Genomic DNA, 27,594 nt, shown 5'->3' with positions numbered 1-27,594 from the left:
TTGTTCATTTATTTATTTATCTATTTTTATCTATTTTATTTAAATGGCGTGGATATTTCCACATTCGTTATTACAGCCTGCTTAGATGAATGGGAGAAGGTATCACGGTTGGGAGGTATTCGCATTCAAAGCTATATATGAGAGTATTGGATGATCTCAGCCATCCCAAAGATGGTTTGGACCTTTTTGGCGGAACTACTCTCAGGGGTTGGGTCATCGGAATCCAGGGGGATCCAATCCTTGAGGTGGGACTCTTGGCTTTTGGCCGGAAGCCCATCATTACAGATATGGGGAGGATGATTCCATATTACCTTGGTCTCAGTCCTAACAGGCGGGTTTAGCTTACACCTGTGCCTCTATATCTGTTTTGATGCTATCCTTCGGGTAGGGTATGGAGTGGACCATCTGGGAAGTATACTCTCATTGTGCCGATAGTGGAGAATACAAATTTCCTTTCCAACGTATGATACTTTCTTATAATTCTCAAGCAGGTACCCCAACAAAACAACAACAAAAAACATGAAAATCCCATCCTTAAATATGGACCCTTCAAATGCTGACTCCCCATCCCTTGGATTTGCTGACTCCCCCCCGGCACTGTTGACGACTTCTGCTACTGTAATTAAGGAAAATTCTGTGGACGACCTTCGAACTAAAAAGGACCACTCTACTGATGTTAAAAAATCTAGCAGTTTGGGTAACACAGGAAAATTACGATTCCTTCATGTTTCCCAAAACCCATTAGAGACAAATTATGAAGATATATATAGAGCATTTGAGTGCTATGGATTGATAAAGGAAATAAGGATGAGACTTGGAGATGAAAAATGGAACTCTTGGATATCTTTTGAAAGTCATGATGAAGCGTTTAATGCCATAAGTAATATTAGTAGTATCAAAATTAATGAATTGAACATCATGGGAGCTCTTTGTGATAAGGTCCCAAAGGAATTGGATGTGTACAAACCTGCTGATTGGTTTGAAAAAGATAGAAATGTACCCATGCCTTCACAGAGAAAACCCAAACCACCAATGTAGCTCTTAGCTGAACCTAAAAGGATAATAGGAAATTATTTTAAGATATGTAAGTTTATCAAAAAAAAAAGTAGGAACCATAGCACCTGGAGATATATCTCGTTTTGGGAAGAATAGTTATCTCATCCATGCCAAATCTTCAACTTAGTCTGCAATACTGTCTAACTTACAGACAGGCAGTGATGAAATTACATTGGAAATGGAACCTCATCTAAATTTTAGTTATGGAAGGGGAGTGGTCTTTAATAAGGACCTGTACAAATTTACAGAGGAGGAGATACTTTCTATGTGTCCATTAAATGTATGGAAAGTGCATAAGGTTCCTGGAACTTCAATGATTATACTTACTTTCCAGGATGCTGATGTACCTTTCCATATTTTTATTGAAAATGAAAGGATTAAAGTTCGGCCTTTCAAACAAAAGCCCCTGCAATGTTTTAATTGTTTTAAATTTGGACACCCATCCAAAGTTTGCAAAAATGGAAAAATGTGTGGTATTTGCTCCAAAACTTATCATGGAGAATGTACACTTGAGGCCAGGTGTTCAAATTGCAATTTGAATCATAAATCAACTGATAGGAGATGCGAACTGTATAAGTTGGAGGAAGCTGCCCTAAACAAATCAAGTTTAGAACACATAAGTGTGGGACATGCAAAAAGACTGTTGAATAAATCAACCAGCTATGCAAAGGCCTTAAAATCAAAGGTAAATTTACCACAGGAGACAGCAACCCCACCTAGCACTGCCAGTAATCCTAAGCAAAGAAATACAACCTCTGATAATAAAGTACTGCATGACAAGGTAATCATATTGCCTTCTGAGGCTCTGCCACAGTGTATTAAAAATGGGTCATTGCCCATTTCTGTACAGCCTTCGTCCCCCATTACCAACAATAGTACTAACCTCTCCCAGGCCATGTCCTTGCCTGATTTGATGGAGATGCCACCTGACACCAAGTTACCAGGTGCACCTGTATTGGGGAAGGTGCAAAAACCTGGTAGCTCAAAACCTACTAATCGTAAAAGAGAGAGACCTCCATCTCTCTCGCCCCCTTCCATAAGAAATATCAAAATTACGACGTCAAATAAATATGATGATTTGTCTGTTGATATTTCTGATCTGGAAGTCAATTTAAATAAATCGGAAATTCAAGTGGAGGTCCACCAACCTCCTCAACAATCAGATCAAAAAGACAAAAAGAAAATCATAAATGCCAAACCCAATCTATCAAGACCCTCTTTAATAAAACCACCTAAAAATAGTGTTAGATCAAAAACTGCTAATGGGAAGACTCCATCCAAGGGGTCTACCAAATTATAAACCATAGTTTTTTCCTCCATTTTGCAATGGAATTGTCAGGGTTTAAGGGCCAAATATGAAGAACTTAAGCTCCTTATTCATGAGCATTCCCCCATAATTATTTGTCTACAGGAGAGCAAACTTGATCATAATACCCCTTGTCCTCGCGAATATATTAGTTATAGGACACCATATGATCACCAAGTGGGGAGCCATGGCGGAAGTCTCATATACGTTCGTCGAGATGTTCCCCAAGTTTCTCTGTCTATTCATACACCTCTGCAGGCAGTGGTTGTACAGATTGACATAGGGCGAAAATATACAATTTGTTCTCTGTACTTGCCTCCAAATGATAACATTTTGTATGATAACTTAGTGGAGGTGATTCAACAAATCCCTCAACCTTTTCTTTTACTTGGAGATTTGAATGGTAGACATCCTTTGTGGGGTGATGTCTTAGCAAACACGAGGGGAAATATCATATCATCAATTGTGGAAAATGAAGATGTGGGACTCCTTAATACAGGAGAGCTCACACACTTTCATGTCCAGACAGGTACCTTGTCATGTATTGACCTATCAATCGTAAGCTCTAATTGCCTTCTCGACTTCGATTGGAGAACATTAGATGATTGGCATACTAGTGATCATGCACCAATCATTATAAACACCAACAATGGTCCACCTTTACAGGGATCGCCATGATGGAATCTTGACAAGGCGGACTGGGATAAATTTCGTGAGCTTAGCGAAATTGAGGGGGATGCAGGACAGGTTGAAAATATCGATGATGCCATAGACTTACTGAATGGAACTCTCCATACAGCAGGAGTCATTTCAATTCCCAAAACAACAGGGTTATTCAAACGACGACCAGTCCCGTGGTGGTTTTCAGAACTAACTGCCCTCCACAGAGCCACAAGAAGATCTCTAACACGATTGCGTAGACGCAGAACTGATGAGAATTTAATTATGTACAAGAAATGTAGAGCACAGTTCCGTCGTGCCATGAAAGAAGCAAGGCGCCAGTCATGGATGTCTTTTGTTTCCTCCATTAACAGTAGAACACCACCATCTTCTGTGTGGAGGAAAGTAAAAAAGATAGCTGGCAAATTCACCCCCAACCCACCACCAGTGTTGAAGGTGAATGGCCAGTATGTAACTGAAGCAAATGATGTTAGCAATGCCCTGGCTAATCATTTTTCAAATGTATCCAGCAAGTGTGAAGGAGCCCCTGGTCACCAGTATAGGAGCACTGAAGAAAAGAAAATTTTAAATTTTGCAACAAGAAGGGAAGAGTCGTATAATTCTCCTTTCACTGAAAGAGAATTTGATTCCGCACTTGCTCATTGCAATGATACAGCCCCTGGACCCGATGGAGTTCCATATGCAATGATTAAACATGTACATTTTAATACAAAGCTATTTATTTTAAGTATTATTAATAGAATATGGCATGATCATAGTTACCCAAGTGTTTGGGAACTAGCCATTATTTTAGCCTTTTTAAAACCCGGTAAAGACAAGTTTTTAGCAGCAAACTATCGTCCTATTGCATTGACTTCTTGTTTATGTAAAATCATGGAGAAGATGGTCAATGCAAGGCTGATGTGGTACCTTGAAAAGAAAGGTATTTTATCACCGATTCAATGTGGATTCCGAAAAATGCACTCAACGACTGATGTGTTGATACGACTAGAGTCTTCTATTTGTGAAGCCTTTGCTTCCAAACAGCACCATGTTACAGTATTTTTTGACCTTGAAAAGGCATATGATACCACATGGAGATATGGTATACTTAAAACCATTCATGAATTGGGATTGAGAGGAGAGCTGCCACTATTTATTCAGGCATTTCTTTCACATAGAGTTTTTCAAGTGAGAGTTGGGGAAACTCTATCAGAGAGTAAGTGCCAGGAAGAAGGAGTTCCTCAGGGTAGTGTGCTGAGTGTAACCCTTTTTGCACTAGCAATTAATGGGATATCCTCAGCCATTCCCCAGAATGTTCTCTCAACATTATTTGTGGATGATCTCTCAATATCATTTGCTGGCACTAGAATGGCAATGATTGAGAGAAAAATCCAACTCTCTATTGATAAAATTATCCAGTGGGCTGACATGAATGGATTTAAGTTCTCGACAAGTAAAACTACCATTGTCCATTTTTGTCGTATCCGGGGAGTACATCCAGACCCGGATATATACATTAAAGGTCAACGGATACCATGTGCAAGAGAAGCTAAATTTTTAGGTTTGATATTTGATTGTAGGCTTACATGGGTTTCTCACTTAAAAGCATTGAAAGCTAAATGTGTTGAAGCTCTGAATATCTTAAAAGTATTGTCCCATACATCATGGGTGCCAGACTGCAATACTATTCTAAAATTATACAAGGCCTTGATTTTTTCCAAAATTAGTTATGGTTGTGAAATATATTCTTCAGCCACCCCAAGCCGGTTAAAAATATTAGACTCGATACATCATGCAGGTATTAGATTGTCTACTGGAGCTTTTAAAACCTCGCCTATCCCAAGTCTCCTTGTTGATGCTGGAGAGTTACCTCGAGACCTTTACCGAATGTCTTCCATTGTTCGGTATTGGTTTAGATTGCAAAGACTCCCTAACTCTCTAGCCTTTCAGACTGCAAGCCTTGTAAGACACGCATCATCTCCTCAACCTTATGGCTTTCGGGTGAAACGATTATTAAATAGTCTGGATATAATTAGAAATAAGGTACTTCCATTCAAGGTATCATCAAAGCCTCCATGGAAGTTACCAGAGATATCTTTTTGTAAATATTTTATTGGAGATAAGAAGAATATGTCAGACCTAGAAGCCAGGTCTCTTTTTAATGAACATGTTAAAGAACATAGAGGATCAACTTTTATCTATACTGATGGCTCCAAATCTGATGCTGGCGTTGGATTTGGAGTACATAGTAATGGTTTTAATTGTAGAGGTGCACATCCTCTGACCGCTTCCATATTTAGTGCCGAACTGTATGGCATATTAACCGCTATTGAGAAAATAGCGTTGGAGAAGGAGGGTAATTTTACAATTTTTAGTGTCCTTCAAGCTATAGAAGCTTTTAATTCTAATAACCCTCTAGTTTTAAAGATTTTAGAATGGCTTTTTATTATTGGACGGAGAGGTATAACAGTTCAATTTTGTTGGCTTCCAGCACATGTAGGTGTGTCTGGGAATGAGAAGGCAGATTCACTGGCTAAGAATGCTGCATCCGAGTTGCTGCCAAGAAGGACCCATTCCCTGTAATGATTTCTTACCTGACATCAAGAAATTGGTTTGCAATAAATGGCAACAGCAATGGGATAGCCTAGATGGGAATAAAATGCGAGAGGTAACAAATGACATATCTCCTTGGAGGTATAATACGATGCCCCGAAAATGGGAGACGTCTCTTTGTCGTCTCCGTATTGGTCACACTCGGTTGACACACGAGTTTCTGCTGAAGGGCCAACAGCAACCGTATTGTGACGACTGTTTAGTACCTCTAACAGTAAGGCATTTGTTGACCGAATGCCCCAATTATAACAACTTAAGGAATAGATATTTGTTTGAGGCTCGAGGTGAGGGTGGCAGGTTCATCCTTGCCAAGATTCTTGGAAATGATGTGTCCTACCATGCAAGTGGCATTTTTAGATTTATTTCAGAAGCAGGTCTTCTGAAAAATATTTAACTTTTATGACATTCAACTTTTATGATTTTAATTGAATTCTCTTTTATTTTTTATTTTATTTTATTTTTTATTTTTTGTATACATAAATTAAATGTTACCGGCGTCAATGACCTTAGATGTCAGGATGCCTGAAAACTTTAAATCAATCAATCAATCAATCAAGGACATTCATCTCGACCTGTCTCCAGACCCTCCCCCGTCACGTCGCCCTACAGCACGATGTCGGATAATTCGCAACGTCCCTCGCCTTCGAGTAATACTACTCTGTGACACAGGTGCTACAAGCTTGAGTCTGGAAGCGTCTAATGACCTTCGCAGCCCGCTTCCTGCAGGTCGTGACCCACAGGAGTTTCGATACGTTTTCTATCGCTCTGTGGTGGCTACACAACAGCTGGTCTAACCTCAGGCACCTTTTTGGACAGGTAGCAGAAGGTTGAGGGCATTGTTATCAGGTTTTAGTCTGCATGAACGAAAGAAGTATGTCTGGCCCTTACTTCTTTCTTCATCATCCCCTCTACGGGGAAGCAGCATCCTGGTCTCTGCATAGCTGACCTCGAACCTCTGCAGGTAAACCATGCTTCCTTGTGTTCCGAGTATTGAGTCAATACTATCGCGTCCCCCATACCCTGACGAGGTGGTATTGGGAACGTCCTAACCAAGAGTTTCTTCTGGAACTCCAGGTCAACTGCCTAGGATGGGTCACACTTCTTCCTTCACACACAAGCTTATGTAGGCCACGCGGTTCCTTGCGGAGCAAGGAACTTGTGAGGTGGAGGGACTCCTTTTCTCGAGTGCGACTCACTCGGATTCTGAGTCCTCGGGTAAAGCCAAAGCCAGTATGGCTGGGGACTTTCCACCCTACCTAAGGGGTAAGTCACCCAATGTAAATAGCGTGGTTTGTATTTCGGTTACGGAACAAATGACAAATTCGAAGATAATTTGTATTTTTCCTAACCATACAAACCCTTAGCTATTTACACATATTTGCCCGCCAGCCCTGTCCCCCAAGACAAGTCCTACCTCTAAGTGAAAGTGAGCTTCACCGGTGTGTGAGGGGGGGAGGGGTAGCTAGCTACCACTCCCCTACCCCCCCCCCCCCCCCCGCTAACTAGCGCGGGGGTAATACACCCTCGTTAAATTCTAATGGCTCGCCATTTCAGCTACGCTAAAAGGTAAACCCAATGTAAATAGCTAAGGTTTGTATGGTTAGGAAAAATACAAATTATCTTCGAATTTGTCATTTTTTAGGTTGATTAAAACGTCAAATTTTTCCGAGAGTCATTTAGTCCCTCTGAGAGGAATTGGGGATTCCTATTTGCCCTTTGAGGAAGAAAAGGCAAAAGATCTTGATGTGGCAAGCAGGGGTAATTTGTCTGTGAAGAAAATACTCTTCTGGAATGATGTAAGTAAATTAATTAATGTTCTAAGAAAAAAAAAAATAATCCTCTAAACCTCAGAAAATTTGCTTGACAGACCTATTGTGTAGGATTTTTGTCAGGGTCATTGTCCTTGAAGATGGTGATTCTCTGCTTGTATATTTCTAACAGTTCTAATGAAATACTGTACCCTTATTTTATTAGTTAAGTTTCCTTTTAAATTAGATATGACATTAACATTTTTTATTTATTTATTCATGGTGTTAAAAAGGAAATTTCTCTTGCAAACTATCCTTTTGTATGGCTGTGATTTTTGAGTTTCTTTTGTGATTAGTGATTTAAGTATTTCACAGTTTTTTGGTGACTACTCCTATGGCGCTGGTTTTGGACAGACACCTTTCATAAAATGTCCCGTCAAAGCTTGCGTCACGACAGCAGATCGTAGCTTATTTCCCCTGGAGGAGGTTGATGCAGTAATCTGGCATGCCAGGGGACGTGACCTGACCCTCCCTTCTAAGAGGTAAGAGTCATTGAAAGAATGTTGATTCATAAGGTCATTTGCAGTCAGTCACTTGATAGGGTCTATGAAAAGTTTGTGTGATTTCTTGTCATTATTGTCTAAACTGTATATGTGAAACAGTAGCCTTGTGTCATTGCTTGATACAGTGTATATGAATAACTCTAATTATATGTCTTTGTTGAGTATATGATGAAAACCACAAGCCTCATGTCATTGTTGAATGCAGTTTATAAAAAAAAAAACACTATACTTATTTCATTATTAGTCACTCATTGTCAACAATATGTGGAAGAATTGTGATTAATGTTTTTATCATTCTTTAGAAATCCCGAATGAAAGAAAATTAACATTCAATTTATGTTGGCATTTTTGTTTCCTGTAACCCTTGTCAATATTTACTTTACTTTATGTATTCTTTTTCATTCCTTCATTCTTGGTAACTGATAAAAAAAAAAAAATTGATTCATGATGTCCATTTCTGTCCTATTAAATTATCGATTCTTGTTATTTGTATTCAAGTTATCTGCATAGAAATATTGGGTATGGAAAGCATACTGTATATGTGATCTTTGCTTTGTCTCTGGTTTTTGTCTTGGAATTTATGTTTGTTCTGGCACTATAAACAAACCTTACGCTCTTTTGTGAGGTAGTGAAGGGAGGTAGCAGTGGTAGACCAGGGCCCCACTCACACCAGCACTAGTAAATAACGGTCACTTTTTATTTTGACTCAGTGGAGTACAGACGTTTTCTTACTCCTCCGTTAAAACCAAATAAAAATTTCCCTAATTTACTAGGCTAAAAAGCTAAAAATTTCCTTTTTGTCTTTTTTCTGTTTCAGGTGTGACTGCCCGTGGTGATCGTAATCGTGCAGGTTTGTCCGAGCAATGAAGGGCGCCGTCACGGCACCGTGTCGGTAGAGGGGATGGATCTTCATGGTCTTTTCTCTGCTTGTAGGGGTCACTCTTGCACGCAGGAGTCTCCGAGTCTCCATGCCAGGTGTGATGGGAGTGGTCAACCTCCAGTGGTTGAGATTCAACAGGCTTTGGTAAAAGATGGCTAACCAGGATTCTTCTAATTCGAGGTCAACCTCGAAAGTGAAGAAACCTCACCATCGATCTCCGTCAGTTCGACCTCACCACGATGCCTCTGCTCGACCAGCTTCCCCCGGGAGTCGGTTGAGTATGAGCGGTGCTCTTGTGACTCCGGGACAATCCTACATTTAGGGGGCCTCCATTGCTTTCCCTAGTGAAGCAGCGCCGGGCTCCACCACAGGGGAATCACTTAGACAAAGCAGTTTGTTTGCTGTGGCCTTCCTTGGAGCTTACAGGTTCTCCGTGCAAGGGAAGGTTACAGGAGGTCTTGCAGCTAGGTGCGCAACGGGAGCAGACATCTTCCTTAGGGGTTGATTCTCATCTTCCCCCTCGAGACTCCGGAGATCGAGGACCAAAAGAGTCTCATGCACACTCAGCCTTCTTAATCTCAGCACCTGCTTTCCCCAACGTTTGCTGTGCTTTGGCGGCCAGATGAGATCAGTTGCTGACAAGTACTCCTCGAAGTGACTTGTAGGGGGATTCTTTCGGGGTGAACCCCGGGACTAGCTTCGGCTACGTCCCAAGGGCAGTTTATAAAGTTAATCTACTGGCTGGGTTTGCTCAGGAAGAAGGGAAGTAGTGTGCTGCCCGAAGGTCTACCTCTAGGTGTTAGACAGCTTTCCCTTTCAAACGAAAGTTATCCTCCACCAGGCGCTGGGCAGCCTTCCCTTCTGTGGGAGAGCTTCCTTTGGCCAGCTTCCGTTCACCAGTCGTCTCGCCAGCGAGGAAGTTTGCTGACAGGAGCAAAAGGAGTGATTGTCCCTCCCGCCTGAGGGAGAGATGGACTTTTCCCGAGTGATCTACTTCCTAGGGATTCTGCTGAAGGGCACTGGATTCGTCTATGCCCTGCTCCAGTTCATCAGAGCACAGATTTTCGGAACTGGATGATGATGGTGGGAGGCGGTAGCCTGCAATTTGCTTTGTTGCCTGCCGGAAAGCGCTTAGCAGTTTCCTGGGCTTCCTCACCCTTGCAGGAAAGAAAGTCATCGCGCCTTTCTCCTGTTGGGGATAAGGTGTGCGGGAAAATTTCTCTTGACTCGCTAGCAAGTTAGCGAGTGAGCGGAATCTAGCGGACGATTCTTGCGCAGCGTCTCTCCCGACCAATTAGCGAGGTGGGAGGGCGAGCTCGTCTACCTGAAGGTGCTTGCGTTTCCTATGCTGCATACAGTGCTCTCTTGGGCGAGTCTTCCCATCAAGACTCGCACGCTCGCTCTGTTAGCTGCACGTAGGTGGACAGGCGAGCACTGGTGGACACCTTATTTGTGTGAAGTGAAAAGGGTGCGCGCACAAGTGCGCCTTATCAGCTCTCACCCTGCCAATGAGCTCTTAGCATGCGGTCTGCTTTGCAAGGGGAACAACAGGTTCCTTCACAAAGGTTGTCTTTCCTTCACAGGCCGATTGCTTGGACAGGTATACAGACAGCGTCTGCTTCCTTAGGGAAGTTGAGCACAGGCAAAGACACAAGGCAACTTCCTCTCATGGCCTTCCTTTCCTTGGCACTCCACCTAAGGCAAGGAAACAGGTTCGTGCAGCTCAATCAGGAACAGTCTCATTCTTGAGAGACACCCCTAGTTCCTGGAACTTTTTCAGGCAGTGAAGCTGGAAGTCTCATGACCAACCGATCATCCTGTGACAATTCCACCCCCGGATGTCCCTAAAATTCCTTTGGAGGTCTCTTCTATCTCTTAAGGGGAGTGAGGGCTCCTCTGATGCTTAACGCCGGAGCTTGGCTATGCAACTTCCACTTCGCAGCCCTCCCAAGTCTCTCTCACCTCTGGTACTGCAAGGTATCAAAAGTACTTGAATACCAAGGTGCCTGCCAGCCAGGATCTGCCTGGGAGAGGTTGGTTGTAATTTCCATTATGTCAGAGGGGAGGAAGAGGACTTACAGGGCAAACACTCCCCCGGCGGGAGACATTTCACCCTTGAACGAGTAGAGGATCGAGGTCTCCAATGGAGATCTCTCTCCCAGACAACTATAGGCATTCTCCTAGAGAGTTGAACTGGCCTGAACCTCCTGCCGGTGGCAGGGGTTTCTCCTCCCATTCTCTCTGAAGATGCATGGCCTAAAGAGTTGGAGGAGGGGGGTTTGTTCCTTTCTCAAAGATTTTAACATCTGTTCGAGAGAAAGAAAGGACACCAAGACTGTCCCTAATAATTGGCACTCTGTGGGCGAGTGTTAACCTCAAGGGGAACGTCATTTGGTCTCAATGTCTGTCTCAATAAGACTGAAGCACCGTGGTCTTCCTCTAAGGACTTATTCCTCAATGAGAATGAATTCTGGTGATGACCTTGACCCTCCCCAGTTTGCTATGGATGCTAATTTGGAGGAGGAAGAACCTTTTGATGATGGCTCGGAAAATTCTGATGAAGTGCTGCTGGAGTCCGCCACCTCTAAGATCTCGCCCTATATCAGAGAGACACAGACCACATCTTTCTGCAAGTCCTGTCCAGCATAAGGATGGTCAACTCTCTAGGGGAACCGGTTCATGTTCTGAAAAAGAGCAAGGACACGGTTCTAGACTTCTTCTGCGATATGCAAAGACCAATATATCTTTGCTTTGGTCAATGGGGATGAAGGCAACAATGAGAGCTTAGACCCAAGTGGCAGGAGCATCCCAGTGCCTCCAGTTGGTTGATTCTTCCCTGTTACATCCTCCCTGGTTACTTCCTCCCCATAGGTCCGGCATAGGAGGTATCACGAGATTGTAGAGGATGATCCATGTCCTCTACTGTTGGATCCGGTTATCTTGGCTTTGACGCAGAATTCTTCTCTGGATAAACTGGTAACCTTGCCAGTGCATTTCTCTGTGGGTGACGCAGCCAACATTATAAGGGTTGCAAACTGTTTGTTGTAATCCATTTTATGGTTGTACTACAGTTCTGGTTAGGAACAGTAGACTACCTTGTGAAGGAAGGAAGAGGCCCTATCTACTCCTCAAAGGAAAAAAGCGCTGTTGAACTTTCTCCTTTCGGGAGCTAGCACCCTGGAGTTCCTGACACAGAACATCATGAACCAGTGGGTCAACTGGGCTTTTAGGCGATGCGATGCGTTAGTCTCAAAATTCCAGAGGCAGGTACCTAAGAGGGAAGTGATGAGGTTGTGCAACTCCTCGATTGACGGCCCTTCACTCTTTGACATGGAAGACATTGAGGCAGTGGCAGACAGATGAAGGAAAGTAAGCCAGAACTCCCTCCTCCATAGGGCGATGACCTCACGCTGTAACTCGAGGATACCTCCACTGCAGAGATCTTCTCCAGCTAAGGCTCATGGGTCGAAGAGGAGCTCTCAGAAAAAGCAGACATCGCAGACCCAAGGCCCTTAACACCCCCTTTTGATCTAGGGGCTCGAGGAGGGCTATATGGTAATATACTTACTATACTTATGTCCCCGTTCAATCAATATCTGGGTTAAGTGAAGAACTTGACTCCAAAAATTACACTTACCTGGTCAAGTTACATTGCAGAATTTTACACCTAGCACCAATTGCCCAGGCCATCAACCTTAAAGGATCATGAGGTGTGCAGGGTGCCCTCTAAACAGCTTATGCTCAGCATAGAGTAAGCATCCCGGGACAGTCACCAGACAGTTCTAGGACTTCCACCCACCATAGGTAAGTCTCGTACGTAAAGAGCTCCAGGTTTGTATAGTTAGGAAAAATACAAATACTGTGTTACAAATTTGTCATTTTATATCATATTGCATAATAGGGTAGTCTTAAGAGCAAAGTAATTTTCATAAATTCTAGTGTTTATTAATGATTTTTTTAAAGAAATTTCATATCATTGAAGGCAATGCACGTACTGTACTTGTCAAGCTGATTTTCAGCATAGGAATTATGGATAAATGTAATTTTTATCATCATAATTAATAATCTTATCATCATTGTTATCATTATTACTATTGTTGTTATCATTATTATTATTATTATTATTAGTAGTAGTAGTAGTACAGTGGTTTTGTCATTTTTTTTGTTATTTTAACAGGTCTCCACATACTAGATACGTATTTTTAATTGGGGAAACGCCCATGCATGTTTATGTTAACCTGGAATTATTCAAGAATGTCTTCAACTGGACCTTCAACTACAGGCACGACTCTGATTTTTCTAGTCGGTAAATGAAATTGATTTTTTTTTCTTTATTAGAATTGCTGCAACATCTTAATGTTCTCTCTCTCTCTCTCTCTCTCTCTCTCTCTCTCTCTCTCTCTCTCTCTCTCTCTCTCTCTCTCTTTCTCTCTCTCTCTCTCTCTCTCAGGTGAAATTTTAATTGAAATTTACTATATTACTCATGCATATAATCAATTTATCATTAACAATAAGTTATTTTCAAGTTTACAGGTAGATAATCTGTGTGAATTAATTATAAACCTAAGAAAAAATCTTTTAAACATGTTGCTACCTTCCTCTTCCAATATTCCAAATATTTTGAAGTTTTAGATATTGTACAGGTATGTAAATACCATAGGAAAATAAAGGTAGAAGGTAGTACCAAGTGTTTTCGCTTGATTCGTCATCAGGGTAGAAAAGATACAGTACATTGTAAGAAACAAGGGTGAAAAATAAAAAGTTAGTAAAATATGAAGAAGAAACAACTGAGGATTTAATTATTAAAGAATAAATAGTGAAATAGGGGCTGCATTATATATGGTAATCCAAAGTAAATAGGTTGTAAACTGGAACCCCATTAAGTACTTACTCCAACTTCATTGCTCTTCAAGGCACATGATGACCCATGACCGCTCATGAAAGGTTCCTCCATTCGCTCTTATCCTGTGCTTGTTCCAGCTGCTCATCTGTTTCCACTCCCTATTCTTGAAAGTTCTCCCTTAAGCATTAGCTCCAATCCTTTCTGGGTCTACCAAGTAGTATTTGTTTGATCATGTCAGCAAGGAAGAATCTCTCTTTTATTTGTTCCTTGATCAGTTTTGCCACGTGACCTGCCTATTGAAGCTTTCTTGGCTAATGTGTGGCTGACCTGTTTTTTGTCTAATCTCCCAATTGTGCCTTAAGCTTTTTCTAGAGCAGCCTGGTCTAATATAGGCCCAGTGATTTGTCTTTATTTATTATTTTCTTAATCTTTGAATCTCTTTTCCAAGTCTTGGTGAGTGCTCATGCTTCACAACTATAAAGTAATATACTTTATATTGCAAGTACAGTATGATTGTATTATATACTCTGAGTTCTGTCTTTGCCGAGATGGATGGATCTTTTAAATAATTAACATCTACTGGCCAACTCTATTGTGGCATCGCCTCTTCTTGTTAAAGTCATTCTTAGATACAGTATTTGAACTTTACCGCCTCTTCTATATTCATGTTGTCATAAGTTTACTTGACCTTTTAGTTGTGATTCCTTTCCTACTTCCATGATCGCAGTTTATTCTATGCAGATACAAACTTCTGAGTCATTTAATAGGGTTATATCCGGGTTTGTTTCTTATGACCAGACAAAAAAAAAAGAATCGTTAGATTGCGTCATGCTATGCTGCTGTTACGCTTGCCTCATGCGTCTAGTCACAACACTTCTGGCTGTACTGGCAGTCGGACATGCCTACCTTCACTCCTACGATCAGACAATTGCATCTTCTGCTTGTCACCCTTATAATGCTTGTGCTTATGTCTTTGTATCATGGACATTATTTGTCACTTGTATGTGAATTATTTTTGATTTAGAGGCTGTGCCTTTCATCAAATGTTGACCTCGATGTGTTCTTGTCCGGGCCGTACTGGTCACTTGTGGAACCTGTTTAAGCCAGACATATGTGAATTCTCTCCCGGTATGTCTGCCGCATAGAGGAAAGAGATGATCTATAGAATCTCCATGTAAGTATTGTAGGGAGCGGTCATCCTTCCCATGGGATAGATGTTCTCGTCTGAAGAAGCGAGCCGAGAGAGATCATTCTCCTCCTCCTTCCTCGGTAAGTAGTGAGAAGAAAAGCAAGGTAATTTTGGCATTGCTCGTTATCGCCCACCCATGTTCTGCATGTGAGGATTCCTTTGAGGTTTCTGTCAGGTAGGATGATGGCCCTAATTTTGTGAACATATCGCCCTGTTAAAGTGTTTTTTTTTTTTTTTTGGTTATGTGTGATATTTTTCTTTTCTTAATTAAATATTCTCTCTTATGCTTTCTATATACCTTCATGAGTCGGATTAACGAAAACACACCTTCACTTGTTGCTTTTGAATACCCAACTAAAGTTACAAAGGTATGGATGACAAAATAACACCCTACTGTTTTGCCTCGCCATATGGGTCGGGTTTGTTTACATTTTGGTAAGGGAACGACCGACGTTGGCATTTGCTGCTGCCAGGCGGTAAAGTTGAAACAAAATAAGTACAAAGAAACAAAACTGAGAATCACATAATTAGATTATTTCTACAAAGACAAAAATCATTTAAAAGGAAATAACGAAATCTTTTGTTTCTACACTGCTGCAAACAAAATACTGTACTCATGAACAGCTTTGTTATAACTTGAATAAGGATGAAAGCTATTTAAATTGACATGCTATTCTGCTTTGACATTTACAATAAAAATTTAAGCATATCAAATGAAATGTAAGCACAAAAACACATAAGAAGGATATAATTATGTACATATTGATTTGATTAGACGTCAAACATTTTCAGTTTACAGCTGCATTTAAAACTAACACATAGCATAGCCATGGGCATATGCAGACAATGCATGTTAGTAACATAATAAGCAAACTACAAATTAACATTGCAACATAATTGACAAACAGAAACTTGCAATTTTTTTGCAATAACCACCAACATTGAATAATTGATAAATGTGAACTTGCAAATTTGACAACAATAAACTACCAACATTGCATAAAAATCCTCAAAAATGTACTAGCAAATTTGGTAACAACAAACTACAAACATCCTCAAAAATGTACTTGCAAATTTGGTAACAACAAACTACAAACAGTGCATAATAATTGAAATAGAATGTACTCACAAACTTGATAATAATGTATGACCAACATTTGGTATGAATGAATAATAAAGGGATTTTGACGAAGGAAAAATCTATTTCTGGGAAGAGGCCTGTGACGCCCGGTGAGAAAGGTCCTTCCTTATACCTTTCCTAATATAAATCTTCCAAATATACTAGAGAAAGATAAAAGCATGGAATGCAGAGGTTACAACCCTCGCGCGAACACCTTGTAGGTGTCGTGTATTAAACAAAGGCGTGTGTAAACCACTATTCACAGGTTGTCTTCCATTTAGATAATCCCTTCATCAATGGGGAGGGCCGTGACAGGCCCTAGATAACATGGTTGAACTCCCCAACGACACCTACCACGCGCGCCCTCTAGGACATCCTTCTGCAAGAACATATGGCTTGGCAAGGAAAAAGAGGGGTGGGGTCTGTATCAAATAACCGGGAAGGGTTTCACCGGGCGTCACAGGCCTCTTCCCAGAAATGGTTTTTTCCTTCGTCAAAATCCCTTTTCTGGGGCGGCCTGTGACGGCCGGTGAGAATGTACCAGAGAATGCCTTCCAAGCCCAATAAATTAATAACATAATAAGGAGAAAACAAACACCATGTAAGGCAATAATATAATACTGTAAGTAAACATAAATCATAAACTAGCCATAGGCATAGGGGATGTAATGCTAAAATAATATGAGGACCAGGGATCACCTGAGTGTCCCGTCGTGAAAGGTATCAACCTTACATGTCTAAGCATATCTAAACTTTACAGGAATGGTAATTACAATAACAGTTAAATCATAACAATTAAACATGGCAAAATAACTTAGGGCTAACGAACCACCCAGGAGAGTGGCGACGTGGTGTGAGAGGTGGTCAGGAGGGAGGAGAGAAGAGATGGAATAAAGAAATAATCAGAGATTAATGGGGGGAGATAAGACTCCCCGCTGCAACCGTAGGGTATTTAAGGGCCTGTAAGTTCTTTAGATAGTGGCGTTTGAAAACCATAGGAGATTTCCAACCCGTGTATTTTTTAAGGTCATCAAAGTCCATGTTCTGGAAGTAATTGATAGAGGTAGCTATTGACCGTATATCATGAGCATGGGGAAATGATTCCGGGTTAGCATGTTTAATGAAGTAGAGGATTTGTTGTCTGATACCTTAAATGGTCAAAGTACCACCTTGTTCCCTGATAAATAAGGGGCCAGACGAGCGGGTGGCAGATCTAGCTAAAAAGGTCCTGAGAGTAGTGACTGGACACAGCGAAGGATCCTGGGGAAGAGAGATGATCTTCCAAGGGGACCACCTATTTTGCGGGTCCTCATTTTTAGCTAGGAAAGCTCTGTCTGGGGTAAGCAGTACTTCGCCTGTAGGGAGGAAATCTATGTTTTCCGGGTTACGTGAGAGCGCTGCTAGTTCTGAGATTCTAGCACCTGAGGCCATAGCTGATAGAAATAACGTCTTCCTAAGCAGAGTGATATAAGAGCAGGACTCGTTGTCAGTGTCCGACGCGAGTTTGAGGACATTGTTCAGAGACCAAGAGACTTTTTGCGGCCGATCCAACGGCCGAAGCCTAGCACATGCTTTTGGAATAGATGAGAAATAGGAATCAGCTAGGTTAATGTTAAACCCAACCAGGAATATCTTCTTCAAAGCTGACTTGATGGTAGTTATAGTGCTAGCTGCCAAGCCCTTGTCAAATAAGAACCTAAAGAACGAGATGGCTAAATTCGGAGTCATACGAGTGTGGTCTGAATTCTTTAGGAAACCTGCTAATTTCTTAACAGCCGAATCATATTGACGAATTGTCGAGTCCCTTTTGTCCGCTTCGATGAAGAGAACGTTTTCCGGGTCAATGTTTGCGTCTTTATGAGCTGCAAACTTCATGAAGTCTACAAAGTTAGGGTTTTGGCTATCCTTGAGGAATCTGACACAGTCTGTGTTTGAATTACTTGGGTTAGTTTGGGGAATGGAATCCGGAAGGGTCGGAGTTTCAGCTCGAGGAGGAGAGGAAACCAACTGCTCTTTGGCCAGTGAGGTGCTACTAAGGCCACTGTCCCCCGGAAGGAGCGTAGTTTGTGCAATACTTTCATTAGAAGATTCACTGGTGGAAATAGGTAAATCTTCCTCCAATGGTTCCAATCCAGGGTTAATGCGTCTATGGCATAAGCCTGAGGGTCCATGTTTGGTGTCACATAACAAGGAAGTTTGTGATTCATCTGAGTTACGAATAGATCTACCTGAAGGCCCGGAACCAGCCTGAGTATCCACCGGAAGGAAATTATGTCCAGAGACCATTCTGATTCCAGTGGTTTCGTCCTGGATAGTGAGTCCGCTATCACATTCTGGACTCCCGCTAGGTGGGTTGCTGACAGGAACCAGTTCTTTTCTGCTGCCAAGGTGAAGATAGCGACCAGGATCTGATTCAGGTTGGGCGACTTGGATCCTCCTCTGTTGATGCAGTGTACTACGGCTGTGCTGTCTGACACTACTCTGATGTGGGTCGACCTCGGAGGAGAGAGCCTCTTCAGGGTCAAGAACACTGCCATGGCTTCGAGAACATTGATGTGGAAGTGTTTCATGGCGGGTGACCAAGAGCCCTGAAACATCTGACGTTCGTAGTAACCCCCCCATCCACTCAGAGACGCGTCTGTATGAATTGTCACTTGTGGGGGTGGGAATTGAAGAGGAACCGATTTGGAAAGGTTCTTCGGTTCGGACCATGGCTGTAATCTCATTTTCAAGACAGGGGATTTTCGAGACCTTGTCTCTTAAAGGTACTGTGGCTCTCTTTCTCCAAACTCGATTGATGTCTTTGAGTTGGGCTTTCAATAGGCGATCTGTTACTGAAGCGAATTGAAGAAGGCCGAGGATTCTTTCTAAGGCTCTTCTGGGCACCTGCCTGTGTTTTAGAAAATTCCTGACCTTGGAAGCTATTTCTCTTACCTTTTTGGGAGGTAGAACCAGCTTGTGCCGTGCAAGGTCCCACTGTATGCCTAACCATTCGAAGCGGTCTGATGGAAGTAGGCGGGATTTTTGGAGATTGACCCGAAATCCCAGTTTGGCGAGAAAACAAAGTACTTTCTTCGTAGCTCTGTTGCACTCCAGGGCTGACCGAGCCCAAATAAGCCAATCGTCCAGATAAGCAACGATCTGAATCCCTTGGTTCCTGAGTTGTTCTAGCACTGTCTCTCCCAGTTTCGTGAATATCCTGGGTGCAATGTTGAGGCCGAAGGGCATGACTTTGAATGCAAAGGCTTTCCTGCCTAGACGGAAACCTAGGTAAGGAGAGAAGTTTCGAGCTATTGGTACGTGATAATAGGCGTCGGTAAGATCGATAGAGGTGGTGACGGCCCCACGGGGAAGCAGGGTACGTACCTGAGAGATGGTCAACATCCGGAACTTGTCGCAGAGGATGTAAGAATTTAGCTTTGACAAATCCAGGACCACTCTCAATGCCGACGAGCCTTTCTTCGGAACTGTGAACAGGCGGCCTTGGAACTTCAGCGATCGAACCCGTTTGATTGCTTTTTTCTGTAGTAACTCGGTGGTGTACTCTCTCAGAATGGTTGTGGGTCTCTGGAAGAAGGTCACTGGTGGAGGAGGAGAACCTTGTGACCATTTCCACCCCAAGCCTTTGGAGACTATGCTGTGAGCCCACGGACTGAAGGTCCAACGGTCTCGAAAGTGGTAAAGTCTCCCCCCTACCGGAACTATATCATTGCGAGGGAGTGAATCTAGGTTCTTTCCCTCCTCGAGAACCCCTTGTCCTAGGTCCGCCTCGTTGACGGAACTGTCCTCTAGCCCTGTAGCTACCTCTCTGGTGTCCACGAAAGGGACCTGAGGGTCCGTAGCTAGGGTTGTATGCGGGTGAGGGCATCCAAACGGGGTTGGGTTGGGTACCTGGGGGAGCAGTGAGGTAGACCACCTGTTGAGGGTGTTTCGGCTGTAGAGGAGACGAAGCAGTGGGAGACTGTGAAGACGAGTGGGCAATCGGCGATTGTTGGTAGTGACCTCGGCTCGTCTTGTAAGGGGCAAACCTCTGTTTCTTCCTGAAGAAGGTTTGTTTTTGACCTTCAACCCTCTTTTTGGCAGTGAGGCCCCACCTCACTTGCAAATTTTGATTTGCTCTCGCAGCGTCTTGTAGTACCTTGTTCACCTCCTCCTGAGGAAAAAGGTTCTTACCCCAGCAGGGGGAAGCTATCAGCCTATTCGGTTCATGCCTGATCGTGGCCTCAGAAAGAACGTGCTTCCTGCAACTAACCCGAGCCGAACAAAACTCGTGTAAGTCGATTTGGAAGGACAGAGACAGGTTCTTTGTGAATACCCGGAACATGGTCTCGGTCGGATAAAGTGAGGTTAGGGACTCCACGGAGGTAATGGAGTGGAGAGACCTAGCCAACCTATTCCGTGCCTCAAACTCAGTCTTGAGAAGAATATCTGGTAATTTAGGAAGCTTCTCGGAGAACAGATTAGAGGCACAGTCTGGGTCTAACTTCGCTACTGTGAAAGTAGCGGGGGCATCATCCCAGATAGTAACGGTACTCGGAATGAGCATGGAGGTGGGATCGGTCTCTTTAAGAGCCGGCATGGCAGAACCTTCTTTGATAGCCTGAAAAGTAAGAGCTGCCACTTTATCTGTAATAGGCAAGGTAATACCTGGAGAAGCTGTAAATATGGTGTAGGCTCCTTTGTGTGGGGTGAGCTTGGAATTAGTGCAACCCCAGTCTGACAACGTCCTGGCCCAGAAAGCTTGGGCCTGCTCTTTAGGGAATATTACCGTTTCCTTCGGTACCTTGTCTAACCTAACCAAGGCATGTTCTTTCAATCGGACGAAGCCGTTGAATGGGAATTCTAGTCCCGGAGGGTAAAATTCTAAGTCCTCTAGAGGACGGGTGCCTATGCCCTCTAGAGTTATGGCACCATCAATATATGGAGCATGTAAGGCAAACCTCCAAGGGTTGTTTTTCTCGAAGGGAGGTAACTTCGATGCGTCCGGGGCTGAAGGAGGGGGCATCTGAGTTCCGGAACGGATGAGACTTGCCACCATATCTTTGAGCTCCGTCATAGCTCCTCGGTCTGCCCTAGACTGTTGAAGATATTGTTGTATCTGTTCTTTCACAATATCCCTGACCATGGCGGCGGATAAAGGGGGCTCCCGAGCCTGATCCTCTAACGAAGCCCTGGACTTAGTAGACTTTGACTTCTTAGGAGTCACGGTTTTAGGTATAGCAATATGAACATCAGGATCCTTTGAGGGTCCCGGAACCGGTGACACTGATAATGGCAAAGCTGAAGGCTTAAAGGTACGTAGTGGCTTCACCTTGGGTCGTACAGGAACGGAGGGACCTCGAGGAGAAGCCGTAGGTTTATCAAAGCCGTGAAAGGAAGTAGTAGAGGAAGGAGTGTGGGGTGAAAGGGGGTCCACCAACTCAACACCACCTACCTGCTCATCCATGGGTTCCTCGTCCAGACCTAGGTAGGGCTCGGCCTCCGTCACTAAAACCTCTTCCTCAGTTAGAATGGTTGCTCTAACCACTTCAATTAACGGGGCCGCTGTCTCCGGTGGAACTGCTGCAGTAGTAGAGCCTGGGAATAGGCGAGAAGCCATGTCTCCATCAAGGAGATAGGGTGCGCCAGCAGGCGCATTCCTCCCAAACCCTGACACCCAAGGCCGGAGAGTAGCTCTCGCCTCCCTGAGAGATTCATCATCAGCCTGAAAGAGGAGAGAGGGAATTAATGATGAAGCCAAAACTGAAGTCAATATATAAAGAGCAATTAATTCTTCGCAAAGGATATTAACAGGGACACTAGAACCAACTTACCTCCTCGCTCAGGAGTAGGGCTGACAGCTCATAGCAGAGCATGCATGCCTCCGGAAACCATATCGTATAGGGGGCTGGTCCCGGTTCCCGAGAGAAGGATATGGCGCAATGGGCATGGGCCCGGCATAGATCATGACCCATGGAATCAGTAAAGGCAGCGGAGCAGCCCCTGGCAGTGCAGCAGACTTTCTGTAAAAAGAAAGAAGACATAAGTCTGGATGTTCCTTGAGATTCTTGTCATTGACTTATGAATCAGAAACACTTAAATCTTAATTAATGTGTGAGTATGGTAGTAGCTAACACCTTAATAAAATAAGAAATTATAATAGAAACCAGTAACCACGTAGCATGAATCTCTAAACTTCATCGGTATCACACTGTTAACTCCGGTTCTGGACTCCTGCTTGATCTCTGTTTTTACCGGAGGTCCGGTAGCAAAGGCCCGTCATCGTGATATCGTGACCGTCTCCGGTACGATAACATTATCCTCAATGAATGAGTTATCTCCAGTGAAGCCGGAGATACGATGAAAACGGGGGCCTTAACGGTGTAATTGTGATCAAACATGACAAAGGTTCGTGTGTAAAAGGCTTCAGCCGGAGTCCGAGTGCCGGATTTCACCGTTGCACTCCAAAAATCTGCTCCGGAACGATAACTAGTTCTCACCCAATGAGTATCCATTATAGCGGAGCATAACTCAAGGCGGAGCTAAGCATAACTCAAGGCGGAGCTAAGCATAACTCAAGGCGGAGCTAAGCATAACTCAAGGCGGAGCTAAGGGTGTCGGTATAAAACGACCCCAATTAATGACTCATACACTAACGTACCTAATAATAGTGTTAGCTATATTAACAGTAACCACATCAATAAATCGTTTATAATATTAAACGTACTATCATCAATTCTGATACTGAGAGGAGGCCTGAATAACCCGTGATCGTATAAAAACAGAGAACGGGAAATTCACCTCTCTTACTCAAAGAAAACGAGAGAAAGGATAACTCATACCTGTAGAACAGGAAACGAGCACTCTAAGCTTTCGCTCTCAAGGTTACATATTAAAAATTAACATCACACAATAAATAAGAAAATTAATAAAATTGATTGCTTTTCTTAGTAATAGTAATAACGAAGAATAACGACAACGTAACAAATAAACAAGGATATACTGTAGTCTAAAACGAACCCTCCAGGAGGGTACAAATTAACAGACTAAATCGCTAAGCTTTAAATCGTTACTATGCTTTAAAACGCTATCTTAAATCGCTATTCTTCGTAGGTCCAAATTGGACTTGCAAGCAAATAAATACCATAGTAAAAATTAATAATAATTAATGATAACATAAAAGGCCATAAAACGTAAGTGATATAACCCAGCTGACAGAGTACCAGATGGGCAAAAATAACTAGAAAATTTACCGAAGCGAACATACCCAAAATGGCTGCCGATACCTCGGCAGGACAATCGCTTCCAAAACTAAAAACCACCATAATGGAAATAGAACAAATGCCCGGTACTGCCAAAAGCTGCCAAAACAAACTATGGTACTTAACATTGGTAAGGGTGAAGTAACAACGTCAGTCATGTTGAAATAACGAGAAACTCTTCGAAAAAACAGTGCCCAAAAAAAACTGTGCTTGCTGCAAGTCCAATTACAGAAGGATGTCCTAGAGGGCGCGCGTGGTAGGTGTCGTTGGGGAGTTCAACCATGTTATCTAGGGCCTGTCACGGCCCTCCCCATTGATGAAGGGATTATCTAAATGGAAGACAACCTGTGAATAGTGGTTTACACATGCCTTTGTTTAATACACGACACCTACAAGGTGTTCGCGCGAGGGTTGTAACCTCTGCATTCCATGCTTTTATCTTTCTCTAGTATATTTGGAAGATTTATATTAGGAAAGGTATAAGGAAGGACCTTTCTCACCGGCCGTCACAGGCCGCCCCAGAAAAGGCGCTTTTACAGCAGACAGTCCCATTTGGTCATTAGTTCTTTGGTCCTCTCACTCAGATGATCTTGGTAAAGATCATCCAAATTTTTCTTTGATGGAATGTACTTGATGCTGATTTTTCTTAAGTTGATTTGCTCTTGTACAAAGTGATTTTGTGTATCAAGTTCCCAAAGCAGTTTTCTGAAATAAACTACTTCTCTTGTTGCTTCACAAAGTGCTACATATTCTGCTTCATTTGTTGAGAGTGTTGTTATTCTCTGCTTCCTGCTTCTCCATTATTAGCCCACCTGCTAGGATGATTACTACAAATCCAGAGATGGATTTTTTTCCATCATGATCGTTTGCATGGTTTCCATCCACTCATGTTGTTAGACGTTCTTGAGTTTTCTGGTAGCAAATGGCTAAATCTTAAGTCTTCTTGAGATATCGTAGCAGATGTTTTGCATTCTTCAGATCTTATTATTGAGGATCTTGATTTTTCTGGCATAGTACTCCTGTGTCAAAAGCTATGTCAGGCCTAGTGCATTTTACTAGGTGTAACAAACTACCAGTGATTCCTATGTATTCTGTTGAATTACATACCTTATCTTCTGGGACTTCTTTTCTAAAATTTAGTGCTAATGGCATTGACACCCTTTTGATTCAGCAAGATTTTGATGTATCAGCACTTCTTAAATGTAGTCTCTCTGATGGATCAGAATTGTTGATGGATCTCTGATGTGTATAATGGAAAGAATATTGGATGCCTCTTCTAAATTTTTTACAGCATAATTCTTTAATTCTTTCTTGAAATGTCACATCTTCTGAATTTCCAACAATGATAAAATTATCTTCATGAACAGCGATAATTGTTGTTTTAGCTTCATTATAATAGACACATCTGTCAAATTCAGATCTAATCAGGCCCAGTTTTGTCAGCTTCACATTCAGTTCTTCATTCCAATTTGTACATAGCAGTAAAATATTCTATTCTGTCTGATAGCATTGGCATTACCCATATTTTTTACTTGTTTGTTGCTGCTTTGAGGTAAGCCGTAGATACTTTTCTCCACTTCACAAGCAAAATGTTTTCTGTTTAAAACTTCACAACCCTTTGGTTGTTCCATAAATATAACTTTCTTCAGTCCATCATTGAGATAGGCTGATTTAATGTCAATCTGTTCAACAGACCATGAATTTTCAGCTGCTAAGGCAAGTAGTAGTCCAATGCTCGATTTTCTCGCTATAGGAGTGTACGTCTCGAGTTAGTCCACACCAGGTGCTAGGCAGAACCCTCTGGCCACAAGTCTTGCTTTGTGTACTATTACCTTACCAAGTTCAATGTATTTTCTTCTGAATACCTACGTGCAATCAATCACTTTTTGTCCTGTTGGTCACATGGTTGGCCACATGCTTTCTAACACTTCCATTTCTTGCAGCTTCCCACTTGTCTTTGTCAGGACAATTGAGTGCTTCTTCGACAGTCAATGGGTCTTTTGGAAAATGCTGGAAATCTATATTGACCTTGCAACATTGGCACTTCCTTGGTTTTCTCGTCCTTTGGGATCTTTTCAAATTAGGTTACTCGTCATAGTTCTCTTGATGATTTTCTTGATCTTGATTTTCTTGTTTTTCAGGAATTTCTTCTTGATTTTCTTTACAGTTTTCCCAGTTTCCCTGTTTCTATTGCTCGTGTCATCATCAGAAAAATGGTTCTTCCAATCTGTGTTATTATCAATGTCCAAGACAGATGAGAAGAGAGTTACTGTTTGCTTCTCGGTTGTGGTTCCTACTGCTGGTTCCCTTATCTTGAAAGGGTAAATCTTTTCTTTAAATTCAGTATTAATGGCATTGATCATGACTTGTGTGTTGATGTTCCACAACTTGAATCCGTTTCGATTTGGGAACACATCCATATAGACACATCTTTTCGCTCGCACTTCTAGCTTTGGAGTCTCCCTTAGCTTAGACCAAGCTTCACAACCAAACACTTTGATCAATTTCAGGTTGTCACTTTCAAGGTTTCTCCCATTCCACAGCATGAATAGAATTTTGTTTATGGCCATTGACATTGTTTTATTCTTGATGTAATTTGCACGAAGAATGGCTTCAGTCCATAATTTATGAGGTACTCCAGACTCTATTATCATGCATTTTGCTATGGTCAGCAAACTCTGGTTTAGGCATTCAGCCCTTCCATTTGGTTGAGGAAAGAACGGGATTGTCAGCCGTCTATATTTTCCCTTCTCTGTAAGAAAAACCGAGAATTCCTTGCTGACATACTCTCCCCAACTATCAGTGTGGTGGCATTGCAAACGTCTCGTGTTTCCTCTCGGCCTTGGCCATGTATTCTTTGAATTTCTCCATTGTGTCGTTTTTCTTCATTGTAGCCATTTCACTGTACCTTGAATGGTTGTCCAATAAGGTGGCAAAGTAGTGGCTTCCACTTGCATTTGATGATGGTTCAGGAATCTGACAAACATCACTATAATTATTATTATTATTATTATTGTTATTATTATTATTATTATTGTTACTTGCTAAGCTACAACCCTAGTTGGGAAAGCAGGATGCTATAAGCCCAGGTGCCCCCAACAAGGAAATTAGCCCAGCGAGGAAAGGAAACAAGGAAAATTAAATATTTTAAGAAGAGTAACAACATTAAAATAAATATTTCCTATATAAACTATAAAAACTTTTAACAAAACAAGAAGAAGAGAAATTAAATAGAATAGTGGTTTTAGTTACTTACAGGTGACGGGTTATGGGTAATGCATTTTTACTTAATGTTTGTTACTTGCAGATTTGGCATAGTTTATCGCAGCCGAGTACCTCTGCCTGTGCCCATTAATAAGAACTATGCTCATGGAAAGACGAAGTTAGCTGCCTGGTTCGTCTCTAACTGCGTTACCAAGTCTGGCAGAGCAACGAAAGTATTTGAATCAGAATATCATCATACAGTACTTTTCATCATTTCCCTCTTGAAAGATGTTCAGAATTTTTAAACATGAAATTTTAGAAGTTTTTTATTTATCTTTATTGTATTTTTGCTTCAGATATGTTACTCTATCATACAGTATTGTAATTTTTATGAACAATGGTGGAAGAATTTCCTGTCACTAATGACTGTAATTAGACGTTAAGTCCGTTGCTTTGCTAAAATCTTTTATTTTTTTTTAAGACTGTGTGGAATTTATTTTTGGTTAATTGTCGTAGTCAGAGTGATTTGAAATTGAAAGGGATAATATAGCATAAAATGTCATGTTTGTGTTATCAGCTTTCAAAGGTTTTTATTAGATTTCCTTCTAACACTTCAATTTTATAAGAGGCATTCCTACCAAAACTAAGATGAAGGTACCTACAGGAGACAGGCAATTTTATCTAAATCATTCACAGCCTTGTTGATAAAATTAGGATTGTTATTTGACTTTCTTACTCACAAGGCAGGAATTATTAGCACACATTATTACAGTAAATGTATTAAGTGGATTACCAAGTCTCCCTTTCAGTTGATATCTTGCTTGAAGCATTTTAGCTTGAATGAGTCAGACATTTGAGCAAGTCACCATTAAAGAATTAAAAGTGCTGCTCAGTGAATGTCTTCATGGGAGGTAAAAAGGGAAGTCAAAGCTGATGGGACTTAGCAAAGAATCTTTAGTTTTGCCATTTAGGTGCCACAGAAAAGGTTCATCATAAACATTACCTTTTTCATGGAGGTAATGTCTAACCTTTAGTAAAATGATCCTGGGGAAAGTAGAGGAAACAATATTGCTTGATCTCACCAGGGGCTCGAGATCTCCGAGAGAAGTCTCGTTCACTGATAACCATTGACTCTCACTAGTAGAATAGAATCAACCCGAACCTTCCT

The 27,594-nt window shown here is 42.0% G+C and overlaps 2 protein-coding genes across 2 annotated transcripts in view; one reads left to right on the top strand and one right to left on the bottom strand.

Annotated features, from left to right (window-relative positions):
- Positions 1-27,594, top strand: part of LOC137625927 (uncharacterized) — a 205,809-nt gene that overhangs the window by 139,239 nt on the left and 38,976 nt on the right. Inside the window, exons 11-14 of the mRNA XM_068356940.1 lie at positions 7,281-7,434; positions 7,762-7,928; positions 13,007-13,135; positions 26,530-26,656. Of these exons, the coding sequence (XP_068213041.1) occupies positions 7,281-7,434; positions 7,762-7,928; positions 13,007-13,135; positions 26,530-26,656 (577 nt within the window). The remainder of the gene's footprint in view (positions 1-7,280; positions 7,435-7,761; positions 7,929-13,006; positions 13,136-26,529; positions 26,657-27,594) is intronic.
- Positions 19,426-21,981, bottom strand: LOC137625928 (uncharacterized). Its single transcript, XM_068356941.1, has 2 exons — positions 21,795-21,981; positions 19,426-21,685 (listed from the first exon to the last, which is right to left on the bottom strand). Exons 1-2 carry the CDS (start codon positions 21,933-21,935, stop codon positions 19,688-19,690), a joined length of 2,139 nt encoding a protein of 712 aa, XP_068213042.1. The 5' UTR covers positions 21,936-21,981; the 3' UTR covers positions 19,426-19,687.

This window comes from Palaemon carinicauda, chromosome 33 (assembly GCF_036898095.1).
Source record: "Palaemon carinicauda isolate YSFRI2023 chromosome 33, ASM3689809v2, whole genome shotgun sequence".
Taxonomy (NCBI): domain Eukaryota; kingdom Metazoa; phylum Arthropoda; class Malacostraca; order Decapoda; family Palaemonidae; genus Palaemon; species Palaemon carinicauda.
This window is presented reverse-complemented; position numbering and strand designations above follow the sequence as displayed.

Coding starts and splice junctions, on each gene's coding strand:
- LOC137625928 (XM_068356941.1), bottom strand. CDS start 21,935: ATGGGTCATGATCTATGCCGGGCCCATGCCCATTGCGCCATATCCTTC. Junction 21,686..21,794: donor CCCTACTCCTGAGCGAGGAG/GTAAGTTGGTTC, acceptor CTCCTCTTTCAG/GCTGATGATGAATCTCTCAG.